General features: G+C 43.6%; 1 protein-coding gene across 7 annotated transcripts in view; it reads left to right on the forward strand.

The window, feature by feature from the left end:
- LOC111858202 (histone-lysine N-methyltransferase ASH1L-like) overlaps window positions 1–21,505 on the forward strand; it is a 79,294-nt gene that overhangs the window by 13,332 nt on the left and 44,457 nt on the right. For all 7 annotated transcript variants that reach the window (XR_011984933.1, XM_072705607.1, XM_072705606.1 and 4 more), the window contains 3 exons: window positions 4,928–9,155; window positions 19,494–20,319; window positions 21,317–21,490. Coding sequence is in view for 6 of the 7 variants with exons in the window: in XM_072705607.1 (XP_072561708.1) it covers window positions 4,928–9,155; window positions 19,494–20,319; window positions 21,317–21,490 (5,228 nt within the window). In the remaining variant the exon portion in view is untranslated. The remainder of the gene's footprint in view (window positions 1–4,927; window positions 9,156–19,493; window positions 20,320–21,316; window positions 21,491–21,505) is intronic.

Raw genomic sequence — 21,505 nt, forward strand, 5'->3', positions numbered from 1 at the left:
TGTATTAAGTCCGCGTTTCAGTTTGTTTCCCTAGTCCGGTCATTGGGTGCGTTCGACTTGCTTACAGTGCTGGCTTAAAGCAACGCATTCTGATCCTGATGCAATGCATTACGGTTAGATGCATTGCAACCTCTCACCCGGCTGCACAAACTGGAACCGCCTCCGTGACGACACACCTTTGCTCTTATTGGCTGAAGAGTTTAGTTACACGCATGACGTTTGTATCCCAGGCAGTTCCGATGCATAATCTGCTATTTCTCCCAAATATCACGTAAAGCAGTGGTTTTCAGTTAATTTACCTGGTAAAATAAAGTTTAAATAAATGACATAAATGCTCTAATAGTACACGTAAGTTAGTGGTTTATTTATTGTTAATTACTGTAATGTTGCGCTGCTTTATTTGGTTAATCGTGCAGTCTGTGAAGAAGGCATTCAAGTAAGAATTACATTGTAGTATGACTCATTTCCTGGCGTGTACAACTGGTTTGTTCGACTTTCAAGAAATTCGAGTTCTAGTGAGCTCGAGAACCGAGGTACCAATGTAGTCCACTTAGTTCCAGTATTCATTTAGGGTCTTTTTTAAACATGACAAGATATGGAAAAAATTAAATACTGTATGTAGTAATTCTTTTTTTTCTCAATTTATTTGATTGCCATACTTTGGCTTACAGTAACCTGTCTGCTTCTGGCTAGCTACCTGAGGCTAATGCTGTGTGCACAGAACACATGATGGGAAAAGGAAAGTCATTTTCTCTCAGTAACAAATATAGACTCGTAAAAGTTTATGATAAACCGCCAAAAATTAGCCACCTAGATTCAGCAGTGAAACTTCAATAAGCGCTTTGATACAGTGTAACGTTATGAAAATGCGCTGTATAAATAAAATTGAATTTAATATTATGTACAGTACTGTACTGTATTATAGCGTACTTGAATTATACACAGTTCAGTAATTTAATTTGTACAATACTTCAATTTGAAAAGCATTTGAAACAGCTGTACTGTATTATCGTCAATAAAATTACATAAATAGTGATGCTGTCTGTTTTATTGTCTTATTCATGTAATAAATATACAAATGTCAATTACATAGTAATTGTAGTCATAAAGAAGAAGAAAAAAATAGGTTATTATAATCATCCGCGTATAGTGATCAATTTCACTGATCACTATAAGCGGTTTCCAGTATTTCAGTTTTGTATACTTATGCAGTTTGTGTTTACAAAAAAGCTTTATACACTTGTCTTTTCAAAGTCATAGGTTTGCAACTTCACATTTGCACATACTGTATTTTCAGAAACCACCTTACAACTATGAATCGGGATTACAAGTGCACGAACTCAATGCGCTCAGAATGCTGAGAATTTCTGGCAGCTTTGTCATGCACCCAAAGTTTTGTAAACCCATAACTGCCAGACATGGAGCAGCAAGTGGGTGGCATCTGTGCACCTCAGACCATGACAGTCAGTCAAAAAGAGTTTGATTTTGTCTGGGATATTATTGACTGGATTTGCCTGACTATCAATATGCTACTCTATAGACACACCTTCAGGACAGGAATAAATCTAAATGCAGGGTTTCCTTCCCTGTTTGTGCAATCCAAATTTGTAGTTGTAACGTGGCTTCTGAAAATTTGTGTAAATGTTTGCAAATCTGTAACTTTGAAAACATAAATGTGCAAAACATTTTTGTAAACACAAACTTTGCTCCATGGATGTACAAAACTAAATTGCAAGTGTGCAAATCTATTTTAAACAACCACAGAATTCTGTCATAATAATCACTCCATAAATATTAGGGTCTTTCTGTAAACAGTCTCTGACCATGAAATCAGTAGGTAATTCACTTTTAGCTTAGAAGTGGAATTAATATTTTTCGCACCGCAAATGTATCCTTTTCTTTGGGTTTCATGTGTTTGTTGTTCATAAACGTACACACAGTCGCCTTGGGTCACTTCTGTTTGGTAAGCATGACTAGCATGCAAGGAGCATGACATGTCTAATTGCTGAGAATGACTGTCACACAAGGAGGATGACATGAATTTGGAAAAATTGTTTTAAACCCTGGGTCAGACGTGCTGTAAAATCCATTACCTAAATTGCAGTCTTTGCGATTTCCTTATCACGTTGTTTCAAATCGTGATTTTGATTTGAAATCGATAAATTGTTCAGCCCTACTTCTGGGTGTTTTCCGGTTTTCCCTGGGTGCTCAGCTTTCCTCCAATAATCCAAAAGCATTTTGTTGAAAGGAAGTTTAGTGGCTCTAGGTGACTGAGGGGTTTGTTATCCGCAAAGTGGGTCAGCATGTTATCACTGCACGTGAAGTTGGATGAGGGACCACTCAAAAGAGATGCAGTACTGAGAGTACATGTAAATAGATTTACTTCATTAGCTTAACAATGTTAACATAAATATGGTCTTAGGTTACCAAAATGTATCATAATGTAAAGGTCCATTTAGACTGAAAAAAACTGCTGCAAAAAGATACTTTTTAATAATAATAATAATTTTTAATAATCCAAAATCCAATTAACCTACTCCTATCATATCTTAGCTAATACAATACAAACAAGATACAGCTGCCTAACATATTAATCTGTGTATGGTCCTATTTGATAATGCCTGGGCAACTCTTCTCTATTAGAGGCCCAGATACAAGATTCACCATGTCAGCAAGGCCATTTTTAAACAATTATTTTCATGTCCCCTGACAGCTACAACAGGAGACATCTTTTGGTAGACCAGTGGTTCCCAACCTTTTTTGGCCTGTGACCCCATTTTGACGTCACAAATTTCTGGCGACCCCATAGACATTTTTCTTCTAGAATTAGTTTTTGATCATATGTTTGTTACACCATGCTGTAAATATACAGTAGCCAGATCAGTGCACAGTCACATTTTATTTTCCATGATCACATGTACAGTCAGGCGAGCTTGTCTTTACAAGGCTGAAGGTGATCGCGATTATTTTATTTGAACTAATTTATATTTATTAGGGATGGGCCGATCCACAATTTTTCAGTTCCGATCCGATTCTGATACACAACTGCTGATACTGATACATATTCCGATACAGAAGCTCTTTTTACTTTGTTATACTTTATATATTATTATTTTAAGCTAGTAAATATAGATGGAAAAGATATATGACAAAAAATATTTAATTAGGCTACTACAAACATACATAACGTAGGCTACTGTTCCACCTCGTTTGAACGTCTTGTTTTAAAGCGTTTTTGAGGCATTTGCGAATGCTTAAAATTTTAACTAGACAATTTTTCTCCCATTTGCGTCAGCTCAGTTACACTTTGTTGCGATGGCAGCCCCTCTTGTATCACAAACTGCAGCGAGTTCGCAAGACAGTCCAGGTTAGCGACTCTCAAATCCATTGCTTTTTTTTGTCTCGCAGTTGCGTGCGCTTTGTTAAGTGGGATTGTCCATTAAATGCTATTCCCACCTCTCAAAACTTTATTTTTTACAAAGATTGCAAATCGCTGTGCTACTGGTTTTTGTTAAAAGCGTAAAATATTCCCAGATCATCGGGTATGCGCATGACGTCACAGCAGACGGAAGTCACTGTGCTCACACCCACTGAGTAGCAAAAAAGACTGAGGGGCAGCGTTTCAGACCCGTTCAATTTGAATGTTCCAAAAAACACATGTAAAATGGGAAAGTGCTGTCGTGCAATTGATTGTACAAATATATTTAAAACGAAGTAGGAGCTATCTTTTTAGAGATTGCAAAAAACTAAATATGTAAGTATAGGACATGGATCGGTGAGGCATGGCCGATACCCGATCCGACAAATAGGCTGGATCGGCGCCAATACCGATCCGATCTCTAATATTTCTGAACAGATGTTTAAGATTGTATGTGGTGTTTAAATCATAATTTTTAAAAGAATAATAATAAGTTGAAAAAATATTTTTTATCAGTAATTTTTTTTTTTATCAATTACTAGACATTTCAGGGGACCCCATTTGAATTCCAGGCTACCCCAAGGTTAAAAAACATTGTGGTAGACGCTCAATTTTATGTGCCAGTATGCAGTGCTTAATGAGGTGCCAGAGTGCATGAACACCATGATGATGTCATACACAGAACTTAGTCTTTAACAATGATAATGCCCTATTAATTACTTAAACATGTAACAATGCAGCATTTTCTATTGAAACCTGTTTACATCAAACTTTTTTTTTTTGGTCCTTCTCATTAGCATGAGCATCCACAAACAATACTCCTCTCTGCGTTGTCCTCTGCTTGTTCTTCTGCCTGGGTTTCTGGTTCATTTCTGCCCTGCTTGGGTTCCCATTGGCTTTGTTGCTTTGCCAAAAACAATTCAAAATATTACTCTTTCTTTTCAGCATTTCTTTTAATTATTTCGCTGTAACAACCTGGTGTGAAACATCAGCTATTTTGCAAATACATTTGTTTTTTGCTATGTTTGCTAGGGTTGCTTTATAAGCTGTGGTTGCAGGTTATCTTACTATATGTTCTAGTGAAATACAATTATTATTCTTAATAAAGCTAAGATTTGGTATTATAAAAACTTTTTTCTAAAAATAGTTGTCAAAAAGTGCGTGTTTGGGGGGGGGGGAGGGTCGTCATATAATTGGGGTTGTCTTTTATACTGGGTAATACAGTATATTGTGTGTATCATTTGAGGTGGTGGAGTGCAGACTGCTCTGAGCCAGAGATCCTGGAGCTGAGCTCCAGCACAAATACGCACTGCCAGTATGGAATTTGCAGTTGTATTTGTGACTATTCATGGCAATTAAACATAAAACTTTACCCCTGTTTTCATTATAATGAAGAAATAGCTCTACTGGGCGAATATGGCCCAGGTCCATATTAGATGGATGAGACACATCTTAATGTTTGATACTTGTTGCCATGACAGCAACTATAATGTTTACTTACCTCAACAGGGTCCCCTGAAGCTCACCCACAAATTTGAGATGAAGTCTGACATCTGTACAGAGAGACCCTTGAATCTCCACCGTCCTGCTGCTGATTGTGAGCCCCCCCTCCCTGGGAAGAAAAGCCCTATTCTCCAAATGACCCACCTGAGCTCTTTGACTCCAGCACCCTCCTCGTCCAGTTCGGAGATGCCTGACTTTAAAAGTGAAGTGACCAATATAAAACCACAGTTGAGCCATGAGAATGACAGGGACAAGGAGAAAGCTGTGTTAAATGGAGGAACTCCCACCGTCACTGAAAAACTGGCCCAGCTCATTGCCACTTGCCCACCCTCCAAGTCCAGTAAGGCTAAGGTTTGTAAAATCACTTCCTCCACTGCTCTCATTGCAAACACAGCTGTTAACAGTCTGACATCTGGCACACAATGGCTAGATCCTTCTGCACTAATCAAAGCAGGAAAGTCTTCCCCTGTGAGTAACTCCCAACAGTCCCACTTGCCACCTCCTGTCTTGCACTCTCCTGGCCGCCTATCCCGTCACAAGGACAGCATTTTGGAAAAGTTTTCGGGAACATCTCGGAAAATGGAAGCCAATGGAGTTGGAAGGGTGGGAAGTGACGATAGTGGTTCTGCAGGTGTTAATGGTGACAGCACTGTTATGGCTGTAAAAACCAGCCAGAGCAGCAGTAGCAACAGCAATAAGTCACAGGGACACACCCCTGTCCCGTCATTGTTATCATTCTCATTAGATCGGAGAGGAGAAGGTGCAGCAGAATATCGGCAAGGGAGTACTCCTATATTCAGCACCATTTCCCGAGGTGGTCCCTTGCAGGCAACTGAAAGTCATGGAAGAACAGATGAAGAGGACAGGTATGGATCCAAAGAGTATCAGCTACAACTCTTGAGCAAACGCTCCTCTTCTTTGGGAGCTCAGAAAAATGACTCTAGCACCATTGGGGAGATATTAGCTCCTGGACATGAAAACAGAAAGAATGCAGCTCCTGTCAAACCTAGAAGTCCAAACAGGGACAAAAACACTAGTGGAGCAACCATTTCTGAATCCACAAGACCCATGGCCTTTCCTATGAACTCTTCTGCTACAAGCAGCCCATCCCTGTGTTCAGAGGGTACCCTCAGTGTGTTTCCTGGCTCCCCCGCAGAGCATGATTGCAAACCCCTGAAGAAGCGAAAAGGCAGGCGTCCACGCTGGACTCGGGTTGTGAATCGCACCCACAGGTTGGCACAGACTAGTGTTGCTGATCAAGACCCACCATGTTTGCATACATCCACATCCCTTTCCCAACCGCTGCATAAACCCAGGCCAGTCGGTCGGCCCCCTAATCCAAACCGAACTTCCACTTCTATTTCCCAGCTCTTTACTGGTCCACCCAGAAAGAGAGGACGACCAAGGTCAAAAATGCCTAGACTGGATATTCCTCGCCCTGGTCACACACTTAAAATGCCCTCTTCTAAAGTATACTCTCTGCTGAAGTCCAAGGAGGAGCAGGATCCTCCCATTTTGCATCCAGAGGTGGACCTGAATCCTCCAAAAGTGATGCCCAGAAAACGTGGGCGGCCAAAGCGCTTGCCTCCAACCCTGCCACAAGAGGCTCAGCCCCCAACTCTGGATCCTGAGGAGAGAGGAGGAATGGGGCGGGGGATGGAACCAGAGAGTTCCCTATGCAGGAGGAGCAGTGGGCAGCATATAATGAGAACAATCATTGGCAAAATTAATAAGATGAGGTCCATGAAACGAAAGCGCCTCCTCAAACAGATTCTACTGGGTCCCGGGGCTGAATCAGAGGAGGAATCCACTACTGTGTCCCCTGGAGGGGTCATTGGATCTGTAACGGCAGCCACACACTCCTTATCATCCCTGGCAGCTTCTTTTGGGGGGAGATTAGGTTCCCAAATTAATGTTAGCAAGAAGGGGACAATATACATGGGAAAAAGGAGAGGACGCAAGCCAAAAGTAATAACTAACACCTCTGTTAGTGCCCCTTCTCTCCCTGCTGAACCTCTACTGCCCACAACTTCTGCTTTGCCTTTGCAGCACCATCAATTGAAGTCTCAACAACCTCAACAACAAATGCCATCCTCTGACATGTTTCCCTCACCATCTCTCTCACAATCCAGTGGAGGGCAAAGTCCCAATAGTGACATCGGCTTTGTGGGCTCAGGTACAGTTCACCTCTCATCACACACATCTTGTAGCTATGTTCGCCATTCCCTCTCCCAATTGCCCTCATCTTCAACCTCTTCCAGTCGGCTCCTATCAAGCTTGGGTTCCTCCAGTACCTCTCTAAAAAAGCCCATGTGTCGGGGATATTACCATCATGATTACCGGCAACAGCACCTTTATCGCAAGCTCTCTCCCACCCCACCCCTTCTACCTGCGTCTCCAGCACACCTGAGTGAGCTAAAGGAAGCAACACCTTCACCTGTCAGTGAGTCCCACAGTGATGAGACTGTACCCAGCGATAGTGGCATAGGAACAGACAACAACAGCACTTCTGACCGGGGAGAGAAAGGGGGAGGAGTTGGTAGACTGGGAAGCATAAGCATATCCCAGGGAATGTCAGGAGGGCTTGTCATGCCTGAGGCAATAGGGTCATTGGTTGGGATGGTGGCTGAAGGAAATCCCAGAGAAAGACGCAAACATTGTTCTTCAGTGTTGCTGGACCGTCCATCAGCTGCTTTCTCCTCCTTAAGCCATGGGGATTCTCCAGACATCTGTCGGACTCACTTGACCCCACCTTCCTCAGCATTGACCCTTGGTCATAAAGAGAAACACAGGCACAAGTGCAAGCGACGGGCCCATAGCTGCCAGGGGCATGACAAACTGAAAAGACAGAAACGCAAACGCAAGAAGAAATACCTGCAGCTTAGGTCTTGCAGACAAGATCCAGATTTCTTGGCTGAACTCGAGGACATAGTTGTGAGACTGAGTGAGATTCGGATAGTTCACCGCAGCACATCTGTAGGGCTAAAGAATGGATCAGATATAGGAACAGGCATAGGAGGTCATGGAGGAGGAAGTGGCAGCAAAGGTCTTCCATCTCATCACTATGTACATAGAGATCTTCTCCCGACCATCTTCAGAATAAACTTCAGTGGATTCTACTCTCCACACCCTGCTTACCCATGTGACACTCTGCACTATGTCCGTAAGCCTGACCTCAAGAAGAAGCGAGGTCGTCCACCAAAACTGCGTCAAGCTATGGCTGAGGTACCATTTGTTCATGGGATGGGGTTCCCTCTCTCTGGGGCTGGGTTCTATCACCCCTCCTATAGTGTTCCCTATTCCTCATCCTCTTTAGGATTGGGTTATTACAGAGGGTACTCTCCAGCAGCAGCTCTCTATCCACATCCACACGCTTCTCCACACCAAGCCCACCACTCTGCATCATTCCCTCCCCCGCCTCCATCTCCATATATACACCACCACCCATCACACCTCCTGCTGAATCAAACTAAATTTCACAAGAAGAAACACAAGCTCCTGCGACAGGAGTTTTTGGGAGGGGGCCGGTCCCCCATGTTGTACTCTTCTGTGCCCCCAGAACTTTCCTGTGGCTGGCTTCATAAACATAAGCGGAGACATAAGCATCGGGATTGGCGTGGTGAAGATGGCATGGTAGACATAGGAGATGGAGCCACCGGAAGCACGGGGAGGCATAGTACGAGTGCTAGGGAATTTGCACAGTCTCGCCAGTGCTACCAGTATGGCAAGGATTCCACTGCTTCTGCCAGCAATGATAGTTTAGCAACTGCACCCTTAGTTAATTCCCCTTCCTCCTCCTCCTCCTCATCATCAGCAGCAGAAAGATATAAGCATAAGGAAAGTCCTCTTTCCTGCCTGAGCTCCTCTTGTTTATCCTCTGGAGGGAGAAGTAGGGGCCACTATCACCAGGAGCTTTGGCAGAGGAATGGTGGCTCTGATGTTGATTGCACTAACTTGTCTAGGAGCTCCAGGTTCAACCAAGAATCTTTCCCAGGGGGACAGCCATTGAATCTCACTGGTGACTCCGACAGTGAGGAAGAGGAGCCCTTGGTTCGACCAAAATCTCTGCAGGCGTGCACTCCTGCACAGCATACAAACTTGTTCTCTGCCCTGAGTCGCAATGCTCTGAGTGGGGGAGATGGCAAGAGTGGAGCAGGGAGCACACTAACCTTTTCTGGACTGCACAGGGTGCTCAGGAAAGACCGACACTTATCGACTGAGAGGCGAGACACAGGTAAAGATGTGGCTTATGTACATTTGATTTGCAATGTTTTGGAGTGTTTGTAGTATTAGGGATATCTACAAAGTTTATTTTTATGTATTACACATAGCAGTATAGTCTTTTAATTAACTTTTAATTGCTAGAACTAAATGTCCCGTAACTGGCATTTTTACCACTGAACAGTGAATAAGAAACACTTTGCACAGTGTTTTTATGGCCTTTTAGTAAAGCCTAAAATGTATGTAGGTACAACCCACAAAAACAACAAACAAGGTCACAGCTAATCATTTATCATGGATTGTTCTATCTGTTTGTTCTTTTGTTCTTATTGAAAATCAAATGCAAGTAAATATTATAACTTAACAGGCTTTAATGATGTAATACCTGGATTGGTATAATATTAAAAATTATGCAATATCTATGGTGGTACAGAAGTGAGACTTGCCTTCAGATGCACTCCAGTTCAGGGGCTCTGTACTTTTATAGTGCTGTGTGATGTAAAGCTGCCCTTTGGTAGCCAAGTGTGAAGCTTGTGAATGTCTGCTGCTCAGAGATGGCGGCATGTAGAGGAAAGACAGCTAAGGACTGGTTCATACTTCATGCGGACGTGCAACGGTGTGCATGGCTGTGGTGACATCATTTTTGCTACAGGGGCTGGCATGGAGACCACATAGGGTGGCTGCACTCTAGGGTGCGTACCACTAGAAAATTGAAACAATGTGTATGGTCCATTCAGTGATTCAGTGAGCCTAGGTCATTCATTGGCCAGTGGGAAAGTAGCAGATAGTTATGGAGGGCTGAGTGCCAAAATTAAATAAATAAATACTAGGGGTGCACCGATCGATCGGCGCACCGATCGATCGGCCTCGATCACGTTAATTTGAGGGGATCAGAAATCGACCATATTCCCATGAGATCCACCGATCTTAGTTATATGCTTTTAACTCTTTGGGGTCGAGTATGTCGTCGACGACATCGCATACTTTTCGCGTCTATTTCAGTTTATAAATATCTCGCTGAAAACTTAATGTATAATCATGAAAAAAACGCTGGCTAAATCCGTAATTTGTCTTCTTTTCAAAACGTCCATTGTCGGAAGTATTAAAGTTTTAAAAATTAGGTTAAATCGGCAAAAAAGTAAACCATGTCATCTTACTTTGTTTTACCTACATCGGGGGCGTGTAGTACCGCTCTCACCCGAAGATCGCTATTCACATTCTAAATAGCCGCATTAGCGCGTATTCAAATCGCATTCGCATGGTAATTTGATTAACAGCGCAACGGTGAAACGCGATCCAGATACATCCCCTTCAGCGCCATAAAAGGGGGTTGGGGACGTGGCCAGGTGACAATGGCTCATTCATACACATGAAAGTTGCTACATATTCAATGAAAGGAGCCAGAAATAGTTACATGAGTTAGGTTTTTCTTATTTATTTATCCAAATTAATGTTGCATCTACACCATTTAGTCATCTTCATGTAGCCAAGACTTTGGTGATCAGATATCTGGGATCAAAACAAACTGCCAGCATTGCTTACTATGTACTTTTATAATGTTTCTGCAAGTGTTCCAAACTGCATTTTGCAATGTCTATACTTTGATGTCAAGTTTCAAACTTAACAAAAATCTGACATATTTACAATATATATTAAAATAAAGATGAGTGTAATGGCAAAACAAATATATAAGAAATAATTTATTTGCCATGAATTAAGTGTGATGAAATGTGTGATCATGCCCCAGTCAGTGAAAGTGTGTTTCCTACCCCTAGGCCCCAGAGGGTTAAATCAGCCTTTTCTCCCATTCCCGAGAGAGGTGCAGTGCAGGCTGCCTCCCTCCCTATTTTTTGGACAAGTGTGTCATAACAGCTATATATATATATATTTTTTACAAAATTAGAGAAATTAAAGTCTGGAAGAAAAAATATGATTTTGTAGTTCAAACAGCAATGCTCATTTATATGTTTGTTTATATTTGAGGACACTACCTCATGTTTTGTGAGTATTCATATCAATTTACTCAATAAAAATGGAAACATTGAAGTAACTGTCTTTTAGTTATGAAAGAAACAAGATCGGCAAAAAAAAATCGAGATCGGCAGGTAAGGTTGCCTAAGGATCGGTGATCGTTGATCGGCCAGAAAACTGCAATCGGTGCACCCCTAATAAATACACCAATAATTAATTAATTAAATGTGCCATGAATTGTTTAAAATGGGAAATATAAAGATAAATTATTTAAATGTGTCATGAATTATTTAAAATGGGAAATAAAAATATCGTTAATTAAATGTGCCATGAATTATTATCTACCATTAGAAATAAAATCATTATTAATTAATTACATGTGTCATTTACAATTATTTCACTATTTATTTAATTTTGGCACTTTCACCACATCATGAATTAATTTTATCTGTCACTGCGGGTCGTCAACCGAGAGTAACATCTGATTGGTTACCCTGTACAGCAAGTCAAAACAAATAGATCCCAGATAATGGATCGGTACGGGACCCGTCAACATACTCCGAGACAATAGATGGCAGTATTTGTTTTCACATTGCTACCTATAATAATCAAGAAGAAGAAGAATTTCGCAACGGCCTTAATTGAGCGATATAGGTAGGGGTGTCACTACCGAAAATGTTACATCTACCGAAAATGTAACTTCCGCTACTACGCATGCGCACACGCTTGCGACTTCTGGAAGAAGGCGTGCTATTTTTATGGCATCGCGTCACATTTCATCGTCTGTTGATTTTTTATGATAATGTCGACAGCGAGAGGAAAGAGAATTAACCGGATAATGATGGAGTCCTTCGACTTTAAAAGATTTTATTTCGCATAGGCCTTTAATACCTAATGTGCTTCAGAAGGAGCAACGTAAAATACAGGGTATGGCCATCAATTTTATTCAAAGGTGACATTAATTTAATGTTACCATTATGTACTACTCCCAGTTCGATGTGCTGTGAAGTTTCTTAAACTAAGCCTCCTTTTTTCTCCTTAGTCATTTCTTTTCTTAATTGTATCAGTGTAATTACCACACACTCGTGTCAGTTATGGCAGCTGTGTCTTGTGGTGCTAAATGAAGCAAATTATATTTGTTTCTGACAGACGACCGATTGTTTTATCTTGGGCCAAACCGCACAACTTAAACATTGTTTATGTTCTGCAAATAAAAGTTCTTAACTATTATTTTGGAGTGACTTTTTTTTTTTTTTTTTTTTTTAGAAAATGCTGTACATATATCACAGCCCCTTGATAAGCAATATGGGTACACGAGATTGATATATACCCCAATTTTATTACGATTTCTAAAGAAAAGGCATCTATTCAGCAATACCAATTGGGAAAGTGTAAGATTACTGTCCGGCACTAAAAGCAACGCGCACACAGATGCAAATATTACAATCGGCAAAGCAATATGGTTTAAATACCACAATAAAGTGACGGCTGAACTATAAATATAAACATCAATGACCCATCTCACAATACGTGACCAATGAATGATGATACACGATATCCATGCCCTGAATCACGTGAATCAAGTGAATACATGCGCAGTATTGGGCCTGGTCCATGATTGGTAGCGCCATGTTGGAAATGACACAGCTTCAGACCAAAACAATCGGCTGCACAAGATCCAGATAGATCATTGTTTGTCCCGCCTACTGACTTTGATGGGTCACACTGACAGATAAAATTAATTCATGATGTGGTGAAAGTGCCAAAATTAAATAAATAGTGAAATAATTGTAAATGACACATGTAATTAATTAATAATGATTTTATTTCTAATGGTAGATAATAATTCATGGCACATTTAATTAACGATATTTTTATTTCCCATTTTAAATAATTCATGACACATTTAAGTAATAATTTATCTTTATATTTCCCATTTTAAACAATTCATGGCACATTTAATTAATTAATTATTGGTGTATTTATTTATTTAATTTTGGCACTCTTAGCCCTCCATAGATAGTCAGATAGGAGATCTGACGAAAGATTGCATATACTGTAAACACCTTTTCTACACTCTCTGCTAGCTAGCAGAATCAAATAAAGCTTGGCTGAGGAAATGCCAGCATTTATATGATTCCTTGCTACCAGAGTATAAAGACTCCCAGGTGGCTGCAAACTAAATTTAGTCTTTATATTATTTTCAATTGTCATATGAATTCCAGTTTAGTTTATGTTAGTTTTATTAGTTTATAATTTAAAGATGCATATCTAGTGGGGTGGCACGATGGCACGGTAGCAGAGTGGTTAGCAGTGTTGCCTCATACCTCAGGGTAGGGTTGGAATCACCATGCAGTGACCTCCCAATATGATATTATCACAATACCTAGGTGCCGATTCGATATGTATTGCGATTATGTAAGGATTCTATGATTGTCCTGATTCGATATTATGATTTTTTTCTTTTTTAGAATTTTAAAACCTTGAACATGTAAAAAAAAAAAAAAAAGTTGAGTCATAATGGTAAACTTTTATTCAATAGCTACACAGCTGAATTGAACATGAGTAAACGTAGCATACTCCAAATAATTTTTCCTCCTCAAAAAACCAAAGGCAGCATTGAAACAATGCAAAACAACTTCAAATACAACAGTATAAATTTTAGCTTAAAATTAAAAATTAACAAAAACCTACATTTCCTGCAGTTGTGGCATAAACTACACCAAGCTTTTATGCTTCTCCGCTGCCTTGTCTTTATCAGGATGCAGTATGTGCCCATATTTTCATCGTATTACGACAATATTTAACATTTCTCATGTCAAACTCCTCTTTACCTTTTAAGTTTTGAAAGCCAAAGTTCCTCCATAGATTGGATTTAAACTGGAGGAGCAGCACGAATCTCTGCTATGTCGTTATTGCTAAACAAATTTAGAAAATATTTGGCTCCTACTGCATGGGATGCTATACTGCCTGTCAATGTAGGAATAGTTTAGAGTGTGCCACCTGTAGGATCATAAAGGAACTGCAATGTTTCTCCACCTTGAATCCGAACATATAATATGGGGTTAGTGTGGCGATACATGAAATACTGCACAAAAGAATCGCGATATATAACTGAATCGATTTTTCCCCCCCCATCCCTGTCTCTGGGATCAGGGTTCGAGTCTCCACCATGGCTCCCTGTGTGTGGTGTTCACATGTTCTTCCTATCCCAGGGTCTTCTGGTCCCCCCCACCCATTGCAGTCCAAAAACATGGTGAGGTTAATTGGAGTTACCAAATTGTGCCCTGCAATGCGTTGGCACCCCACCCTGGGTTGTGCCCTGCCTTGCACCCATAGCCTCCAGGACAGGCTCTGACCTTGACATGACCCTGAATAGGACTAGTGGTTGCAGAAAATTGATGAATGGAAATGTATATTTAGTTTTTTATATGATTTAGTTTCAGTTTAAGTTTTGGTAATTTTTTTACCAGGGATAGATGGAAAGTTGCTAGCTGGACTTGCTAGCTACTATGAAATTTCTCAGTGTAGTGCCATTGGTTATTTCTACGATTCAACTACATTGCATGAAAGTGGCCCAAAGAAACAATTTATTACTTTAGTGAAATAGTATTTAAAAATAGTACTGGAAAGTTTATGACATTTGTTATTTTATTTCAGTTAGTTCCGAAAGCAATATAGTTTCCATTTAGTTTGTTTTATTCTTTTATTTTATTATCGTTTTTGTTAGCCATAATAACCCTGCTTTGTGTACTAGAAGTACATATAGTTAGTAGGGCCGAAAGATTTGGGGAAAATATCTAATTGCGATTTTTCTGACAGACATTGCGATTACGATTTGATTTGCGATATAATTTTTTACGTCAAGCTTCAGTTCAATATTCAGTGTGTAGTAAATTTAAAACATATGATGCAGCTGTTACATATAGGCAAGCAGGCGAGCGGGGAAGCAGGCGAGTAGCCAGTAATACGCACAAACGGGGTTTATTAAGGGATCCGGGCAGACATCGAACATGACAATACACGAAACGTCAATGACAGATCTGACGGGACTGGACTCGGACTAAGGCTGGAATTAACTAGACACAGGTGGGCACAATCAGGAGTTGACATGAGGTAATGAGGGGGCGTGGCTCACACGAGGATCGTTCGGAACTGATCGTGACAGAACCCCCCCCAAAGGCGCGCACACCGGGCACGCCCGAGGGGAGGAGGCGACGGACGAGACGAGGGGCAGGAGCTGAAAAACAAAAGCAGAACATCAACGGGGGACCGGGAACAAGACAGAGACACAGAACAGGCATAGAGGCAAAAGCCACGACAAAACCTGACACAGGACAGGAAACGCAGACAGGCAGACGGAGAAGGGAGACACTGAGGGAACACCCACAGGCGACACGAAGGGGGCAGGAGTGAATGGAGGAGGAACAGAGGGACGAGGAGCAGACACAGGCGGGACGAAGGGAGGAGGACAGGAATGGACGGGGGAAAAAAAAATGGAGCCTGAAGGAGCCCAGGCGGGCGACGGGCGGCGGCTGGAGGGGCCGCAGGCGAGAGGGAGAAGGGAGCAGGAGGGAACCACACAGGGGCCGAGGGAACGGGACGAGGGAGAGACGGAGGGGACACAGAGGGAGCAGGAGGGAACACCGGCGGAGGCAGGCAGGAGGGGGAAGCCGGAGCAGGCGGAGGGGAAGCCGTAGCCGGCAAAGGCGCCATCCGACGCCCCGCTGAAGTAGGGGGGCCCGGAGGCGGCCGACACGGAGCCGGAGGAGAGGCCGAGGACCGGCACCGAGGAATTGGGGGAGGGCCCGGAGGCAACCACCAAGCCGACGACACAGGCCCCGCAGGCAGTCACCGAGCCACAGTCAGGGGCCGAACGGGCGAGCCAGGGGGCAGGGCGGGCGGGACCCGGGCCCGACGCCTGTGTCCCCGTCCCTTATGGGACACTGACATGCGGGGTCCCGAGGGGTGTTGATCCCGGCAGGGCCAGGGAGCGGGAGTCCATAGGAAGGTCCCCGAGGGGTCCTATTCAAGCTCCTCGTCCTCACTGGAGAAAGGAGCTGGCTCCTGGTTGTCCGGGACCTCCTCGGGTACTGGGTCTAGTGCTGGGGGGTCAGGAGTTCTTTCTCCTTGGGAGGTGGCCGCGGGCGTGACAGGCAGGGCCGCGGGCAGAGTGGCGGCCTTGACAGGCAGGGCCGCGGGCAGAGCGGCGGGCACATCGGGCGTGCGGCCAGCAGGGGGCGCCTGGGCGGGCACCTCGGGCGTGCGGCCAGCAGGGGGAGCCTCGACGGGCACCTCGGGCGTGCGGCCAGCAGGGGGCGCCTCGGGCGTGCGGCCAGCAGCAGCAGGCGGGGCCGTAGCAGGCGCCTTGGGCAGAGCGGCGACGGCAGCTGCAGTAGGGGTTGCCGTGGGCAGTGCGGCGGCAGCAGCAACAGGCAGGTCCGGGACAGGCACATCCGGAACATCGGGCAGGAAGACACTGCCCCTTTAAAGCGCCTTAGGGATCCGGGGAATCGCGTCTTTTACGGAGAATATTCTTCATTGACCTAGGCGCGCTGGCCGGTAATGGTAAGCCTCTAACGGAGGTGGCTTTTCCTCAACGTGAGGCTTACCGGCTTCAGCGGCATCTTCCCAGGCGGGAACTAGGGAGCAGGCTCCAACGAAGAGCGTTGGGGCTTCTTCTCCCTTTCTTCCACGCCTTTTCTTCTTGCGCCGACCGGTAGGTGGAGGCGGGGTTGCCTCCATGCAGGGGAGGGGCTGGAGCAGCTTCTCTCTTACGCGGTCGTCGATTAGTTGCAGAAGGGAGCTTGCTTCCGCCATTACGCGCTCCTCGGTGCGTGGGGTAACCTCTTGCAAGAGGTTCCAACTCTGTTCGGCGAGGGCGGATAAGTCAGGGTCCTCTTGGACCTCGGGCTGCTCTCGCCAACACGCAGTCTCATGCAGCAGGACGAGCCAGAGGTCCTCGCCCTGCTGCGGTGCGTCTATTGGGAGATCTGTCATCCTGTCACACTGTGCGAGCGGCGAGCAGGCAAGGGAAGCGAGAGCAGCCAGGCTGACGGAAAACGGGGTTTGTTAAAGTCAAACAGACAGGACTGGTACTCACACAAGGTATGGACGATGACAGATCTGGGGGAAACTAACCGAGACGTGGACTAAATACACAAGACAAGCTGAGTTTAACGAGCAACAGGTGAGAACAATCAGGCACAAACACGAGGTAACGAGGTGGGCGTGGCACACACGAGGATCGTACGGAGCTGGTCGTGACATTATAGGTGATTTCATGTTGGTCAAAGTTTCTACTTTTTAACAACTGTATATGGTTATCTTATATATAAATCAATTCAGGTGAAACAAAAAAATGTACGTGTTCAGGGTTGCAAACTCTTTCAGACTCTCATGCAAGAAATCTAACAGCAAGTCTATATTATTCCATTCTGAACTTAAAATTAGCTGCATCAAAAACGTTAGGGCAGTTTGCAAACCCTACAGACTATTTGCAAGGTAATAAAACTTCTACATACATGTAAATGTGTATGCGGAACAGAGAACAGAAAGTCTCACTCCATGCAGCTGACCAAAGTTGGCAACCCTGCATTTTATTTGAAATGAGAAGTAAAATGCAGTTTTCGAGTGGCTTATCATTCCTTTGCTTTGTTACTCGGACAAATACAAAATGAATGAATAAACATTATATGTGTCTCTTTTTGTATCTTTTCTAAATAATAAGACCGCGTGCCCATACCCAAATGTAATAGCAATTAAAGCAATCTATTCTTTTAATCTTTGGAAATACTTAAATTAATAAGAATAAAAACGTATGACATAAACACGACTGTATTATGGGTTTTACAGCTTTTTTGGGGCTGCTGTGAGGATTACTGACTGTCGTCATTTCAGTGAAGGGACGAATCAAAATCACCCATATTTCGGGATGTCCCGGACAATTCGGGACGGTTGGCAACCCTAGTCTCATTGTTGTTTTGATGGGTTAGCGGTATGCTAATGCTATTGCCCATTAACAAAAACAAAAGGTATGATATGCTGAAGTATGTCGCTGCTGGTGTTTAAAAGGAGGTCACCAGTTCTATTGATGATAGGACCTTTCAGAAAGGACCTTTTCAGATCTCGGACCATAAAATAAGAAGGCTATTCACTTATAGCTCAGTAGTGGAATTAGTATTTTTTCCGCACCACGAATGCAACATTTTCCTTGGGTTTCACGTGTTTGCTGTTTGTGGGTCTATACGCAGTCTTTTTGGGCTACTTCTGATTGGTGAGCATGACTGGCACGCAAGAAGCACGGCGCTTGTGATTGGTGAGCATGATTGTCACACAAGGAGCACGGCATGAATTTGTAAAACCATTGTCACAACAGTTTTAAACCCTGGGTGCTGTATAATTTATATCCTAAATTGCAGCCTTTGCGATTTGCTGATTGTGTTGTTTCAAATCGCGATTTTGATTTGAAATCGATAAATCATCCTGCGCTAATGGTTAGTTTTAGTAAAATTCATATTTAATATAACATTCATTCAACATTAATGTGACTTCAGATTTGCTCTACAGCGCTACCCCAGGTCTGGCGGAGTAATGCACAGTTGCCTGGCATGTTGGCTTTAAGGTCTTGGTCTTTCTCAGTCTCGCCCCCACCAAAGTCTTGGTCTTGACTTGCACTCTGCGCTTTAAGGTCTTGGTCTTGAATCAGACTCAGTTTTGCTGGTCTCATCCACATCACTAGTGATAACTATGAACATTCAGGACCGTGGATTGTCCAGCACAACTTTGTGTGTGTTGTGGTTTAGCTATGTTTGCAGGAAGTATGAACCAGGACATTAGACTGGGAGGGGAGCTGTGAGGAGAATATTTCTTTTGGTAAAATTTTTGCTGCCTTAGACTTGTATTTCAGTGTGATGTTATTTTACTCATGCCTTCCCATTCATTAGTGACAATCTCAGGTGATTGTAATGATCTTACTGTTACATCACAGTAAACGTGGACATTGTTTATTCTAGGGTTTAAGGATGATCCTCACGAGCTCACCCTCTCTTATTCCTTTAAAATCAGATTCCAGTGCTCTGACAGCTGTATAAAACTCATGATAAACTAACATGTGACCCTTGTGTACGGTGCTCTGGTGTGTTCTGGCTCCACACTCACTCATCTGCCTTTGCTCTCTAGAGAGAAATTATTTTTGAGTTAAGTCTAAAAAAACAACTGAATTTCTGCTTCTATATAATGATAATGATGAAATATATAAGATATTATTAGTTATTAGTCTAGCCATTTGTGACTCATTAAATATGAGTCATTCAGGGCTTTCCTTGTGATGATGATGTAATCAGCTGCATGTTCTGGTGTTTCCTTTGTTCCTCTGCAGAATCTGTGCCGGGTGCCAAAACCTGTGGGTGTCACTCTACTACTCCTGAATGTCCAGGAGGGGTATTGCACACCTGTTGCAGCACTAGCCCCCCAGTGAGCCAGCTGTGTGCCCCCTCCCCCACATGCTGCTCTGCCTGTCATCCCTGCTGCACCTCTGAAGTGCCCAGCAGTGGAGAGGGCCATGGCCCTGGGAGGCCGTCGAGTCACGAGAGGGGAAGCAGCGGAAGTCGGCAAGCGAGCCCCTCCCTGCACTCCCCCCAGCCGGCTTACTCTGACCCCGCTTTTCATGGGACGGGTCGTATTAGTGGTGGAGAGTCCATCACCTCATCTCCACGTCCAAACCAGCTGCCAACCTCGTTGTACCCCTATCCCCGGTCCCCCGGCCTGGCCAGTGACAGCATTCTCTCCACCAAGCGCAGCCTGACCCATGTTAACAAAATCCTCCGGGCCAAGAAGTTGCAGCGACAGGCGCGCACTGGCAACAACATGGTGAAGAAGCGGCGCCCGGGGCGCCCCAGGAAGCACCCCCTGCCTTACCACCCACCAGAGTCTGTGACCCCTCCACCTGGCCTTGGGGTGGCCGGGCAAGCCACAGACGACACTGTCTCAAATGTGATAGAGGCGGTGGTGCAGGGCCAGCGTGGCAAAGGTCAAAAGAGGAAACGTTTGGGAAGAGACAGAGACGAAGATGAGGGAGAGGGTGAGGAGCAGCAGGAGGATGAACCGCCTGAGCAAGAGGTGGACTCTGAGCAGAGGGGTGAATCGTCTGAGAAGAACTCTGCAGAAGGGTGGCTCCCCCAGGAGGAGGTGCAACACTTGCACAGGTGAGAGCCACCTCGGAGACTCCATTCTGACTCGCATCTTGCACATCACTTTACTGCTTTGTGCCCTTATGAAGGAAAACTGCACTGTTTTATCTACACTCACCTAAAGGATTATTAGGAACACCTGTTCAATTTCTCATTATTGCAATTATCTAATCAACCAATCACATGGCAGTTGTTTCAATGCATTTAGGGGTGTGGTCCTGGTCAAGACAATCTCCTGAACTCCAAACTGAATGTCAGAATGGGAAAGAAAGGTGATTTAAGCAATTTTGAGCGTGGCATGGTTGTTGGTGCCAGACGGGCCGGTCTGAGTATTTCACAATTAGCTCAGTTAATGGGATTTTCACGCACAGCCATTTCTAGGGTTTACAAAGAATGGTGTGCAAAGGGAAAAACATCCAGTATGCGGCAGTCCTGTGGGCCAAAATGCCTTGTTGATGCTAGAGGTCAGAGGAGAATGGGCCGACTGATTCAAGCTGATAGAAGAGCAACTTTGACTGAAATAACCACTTTCAGCACCTTGTTGAATCAATGCCACGTAGAATTAAGGCAGTTCTGAAGGTGAAAGGGGGTCAAACACCGTATTAGTGTGGTGTTCCTAATAATCCTTTAGGTGAGTGTATATTGTCACTTTTAAACATTCTCTTACCATCAACTTTTGATATTTTGTGAACCATTAAAATATTTCACAGCATGAAAGATCTCACTTTCTTTTTTGGATTCAAATTACACAGGTTTCCAAGAAAATGTTCTGGGTCTATTAGGCATAATGTTTATACCTTATAGATCTGGTCCAGTTGGTAGGCCAAGATGTTTAAAACAGAAATACAGTCATTTAAATAATTTAAATATAGCATAAGACAAGGATTTAATAGCAGACTTTACATATAATTAAAATTGCTGACTTTCAGAGAAGTATCACAAGCACCGTGGTCACTCCGAAGTGTACATCAGGAACCTCATTGGAGACTGAGCATGTTTCCATCCCTCTCAGAGCTCTGGGCACCAATCTCCAAGGCTGTGCCTCCACAGAAAGCACAGATCTGCCAGCACTCAAGCAAGCCCCACCCACAACCATGCCCAGCCAACGGGAGAAGAGGGCACCCAGGCCACCCAAAAAGAAATTTCAGAAGGCGGGGCTCTTTTCGGATGTCTACAAAAATGCTGAGTGAGTCTGGGTGCC

This window comes from Paramormyrops kingsleyae, chromosome 23 (genome assembly GCF_048594095.1).
Source record: "Paramormyrops kingsleyae isolate MSU_618 chromosome 23, PKINGS_0.4, whole genome shotgun sequence".
Taxonomy (NCBI): Eukaryota; Metazoa; Chordata; class Actinopteri; order Osteoglossiformes; family Mormyridae; genus Paramormyrops; species Paramormyrops kingsleyae.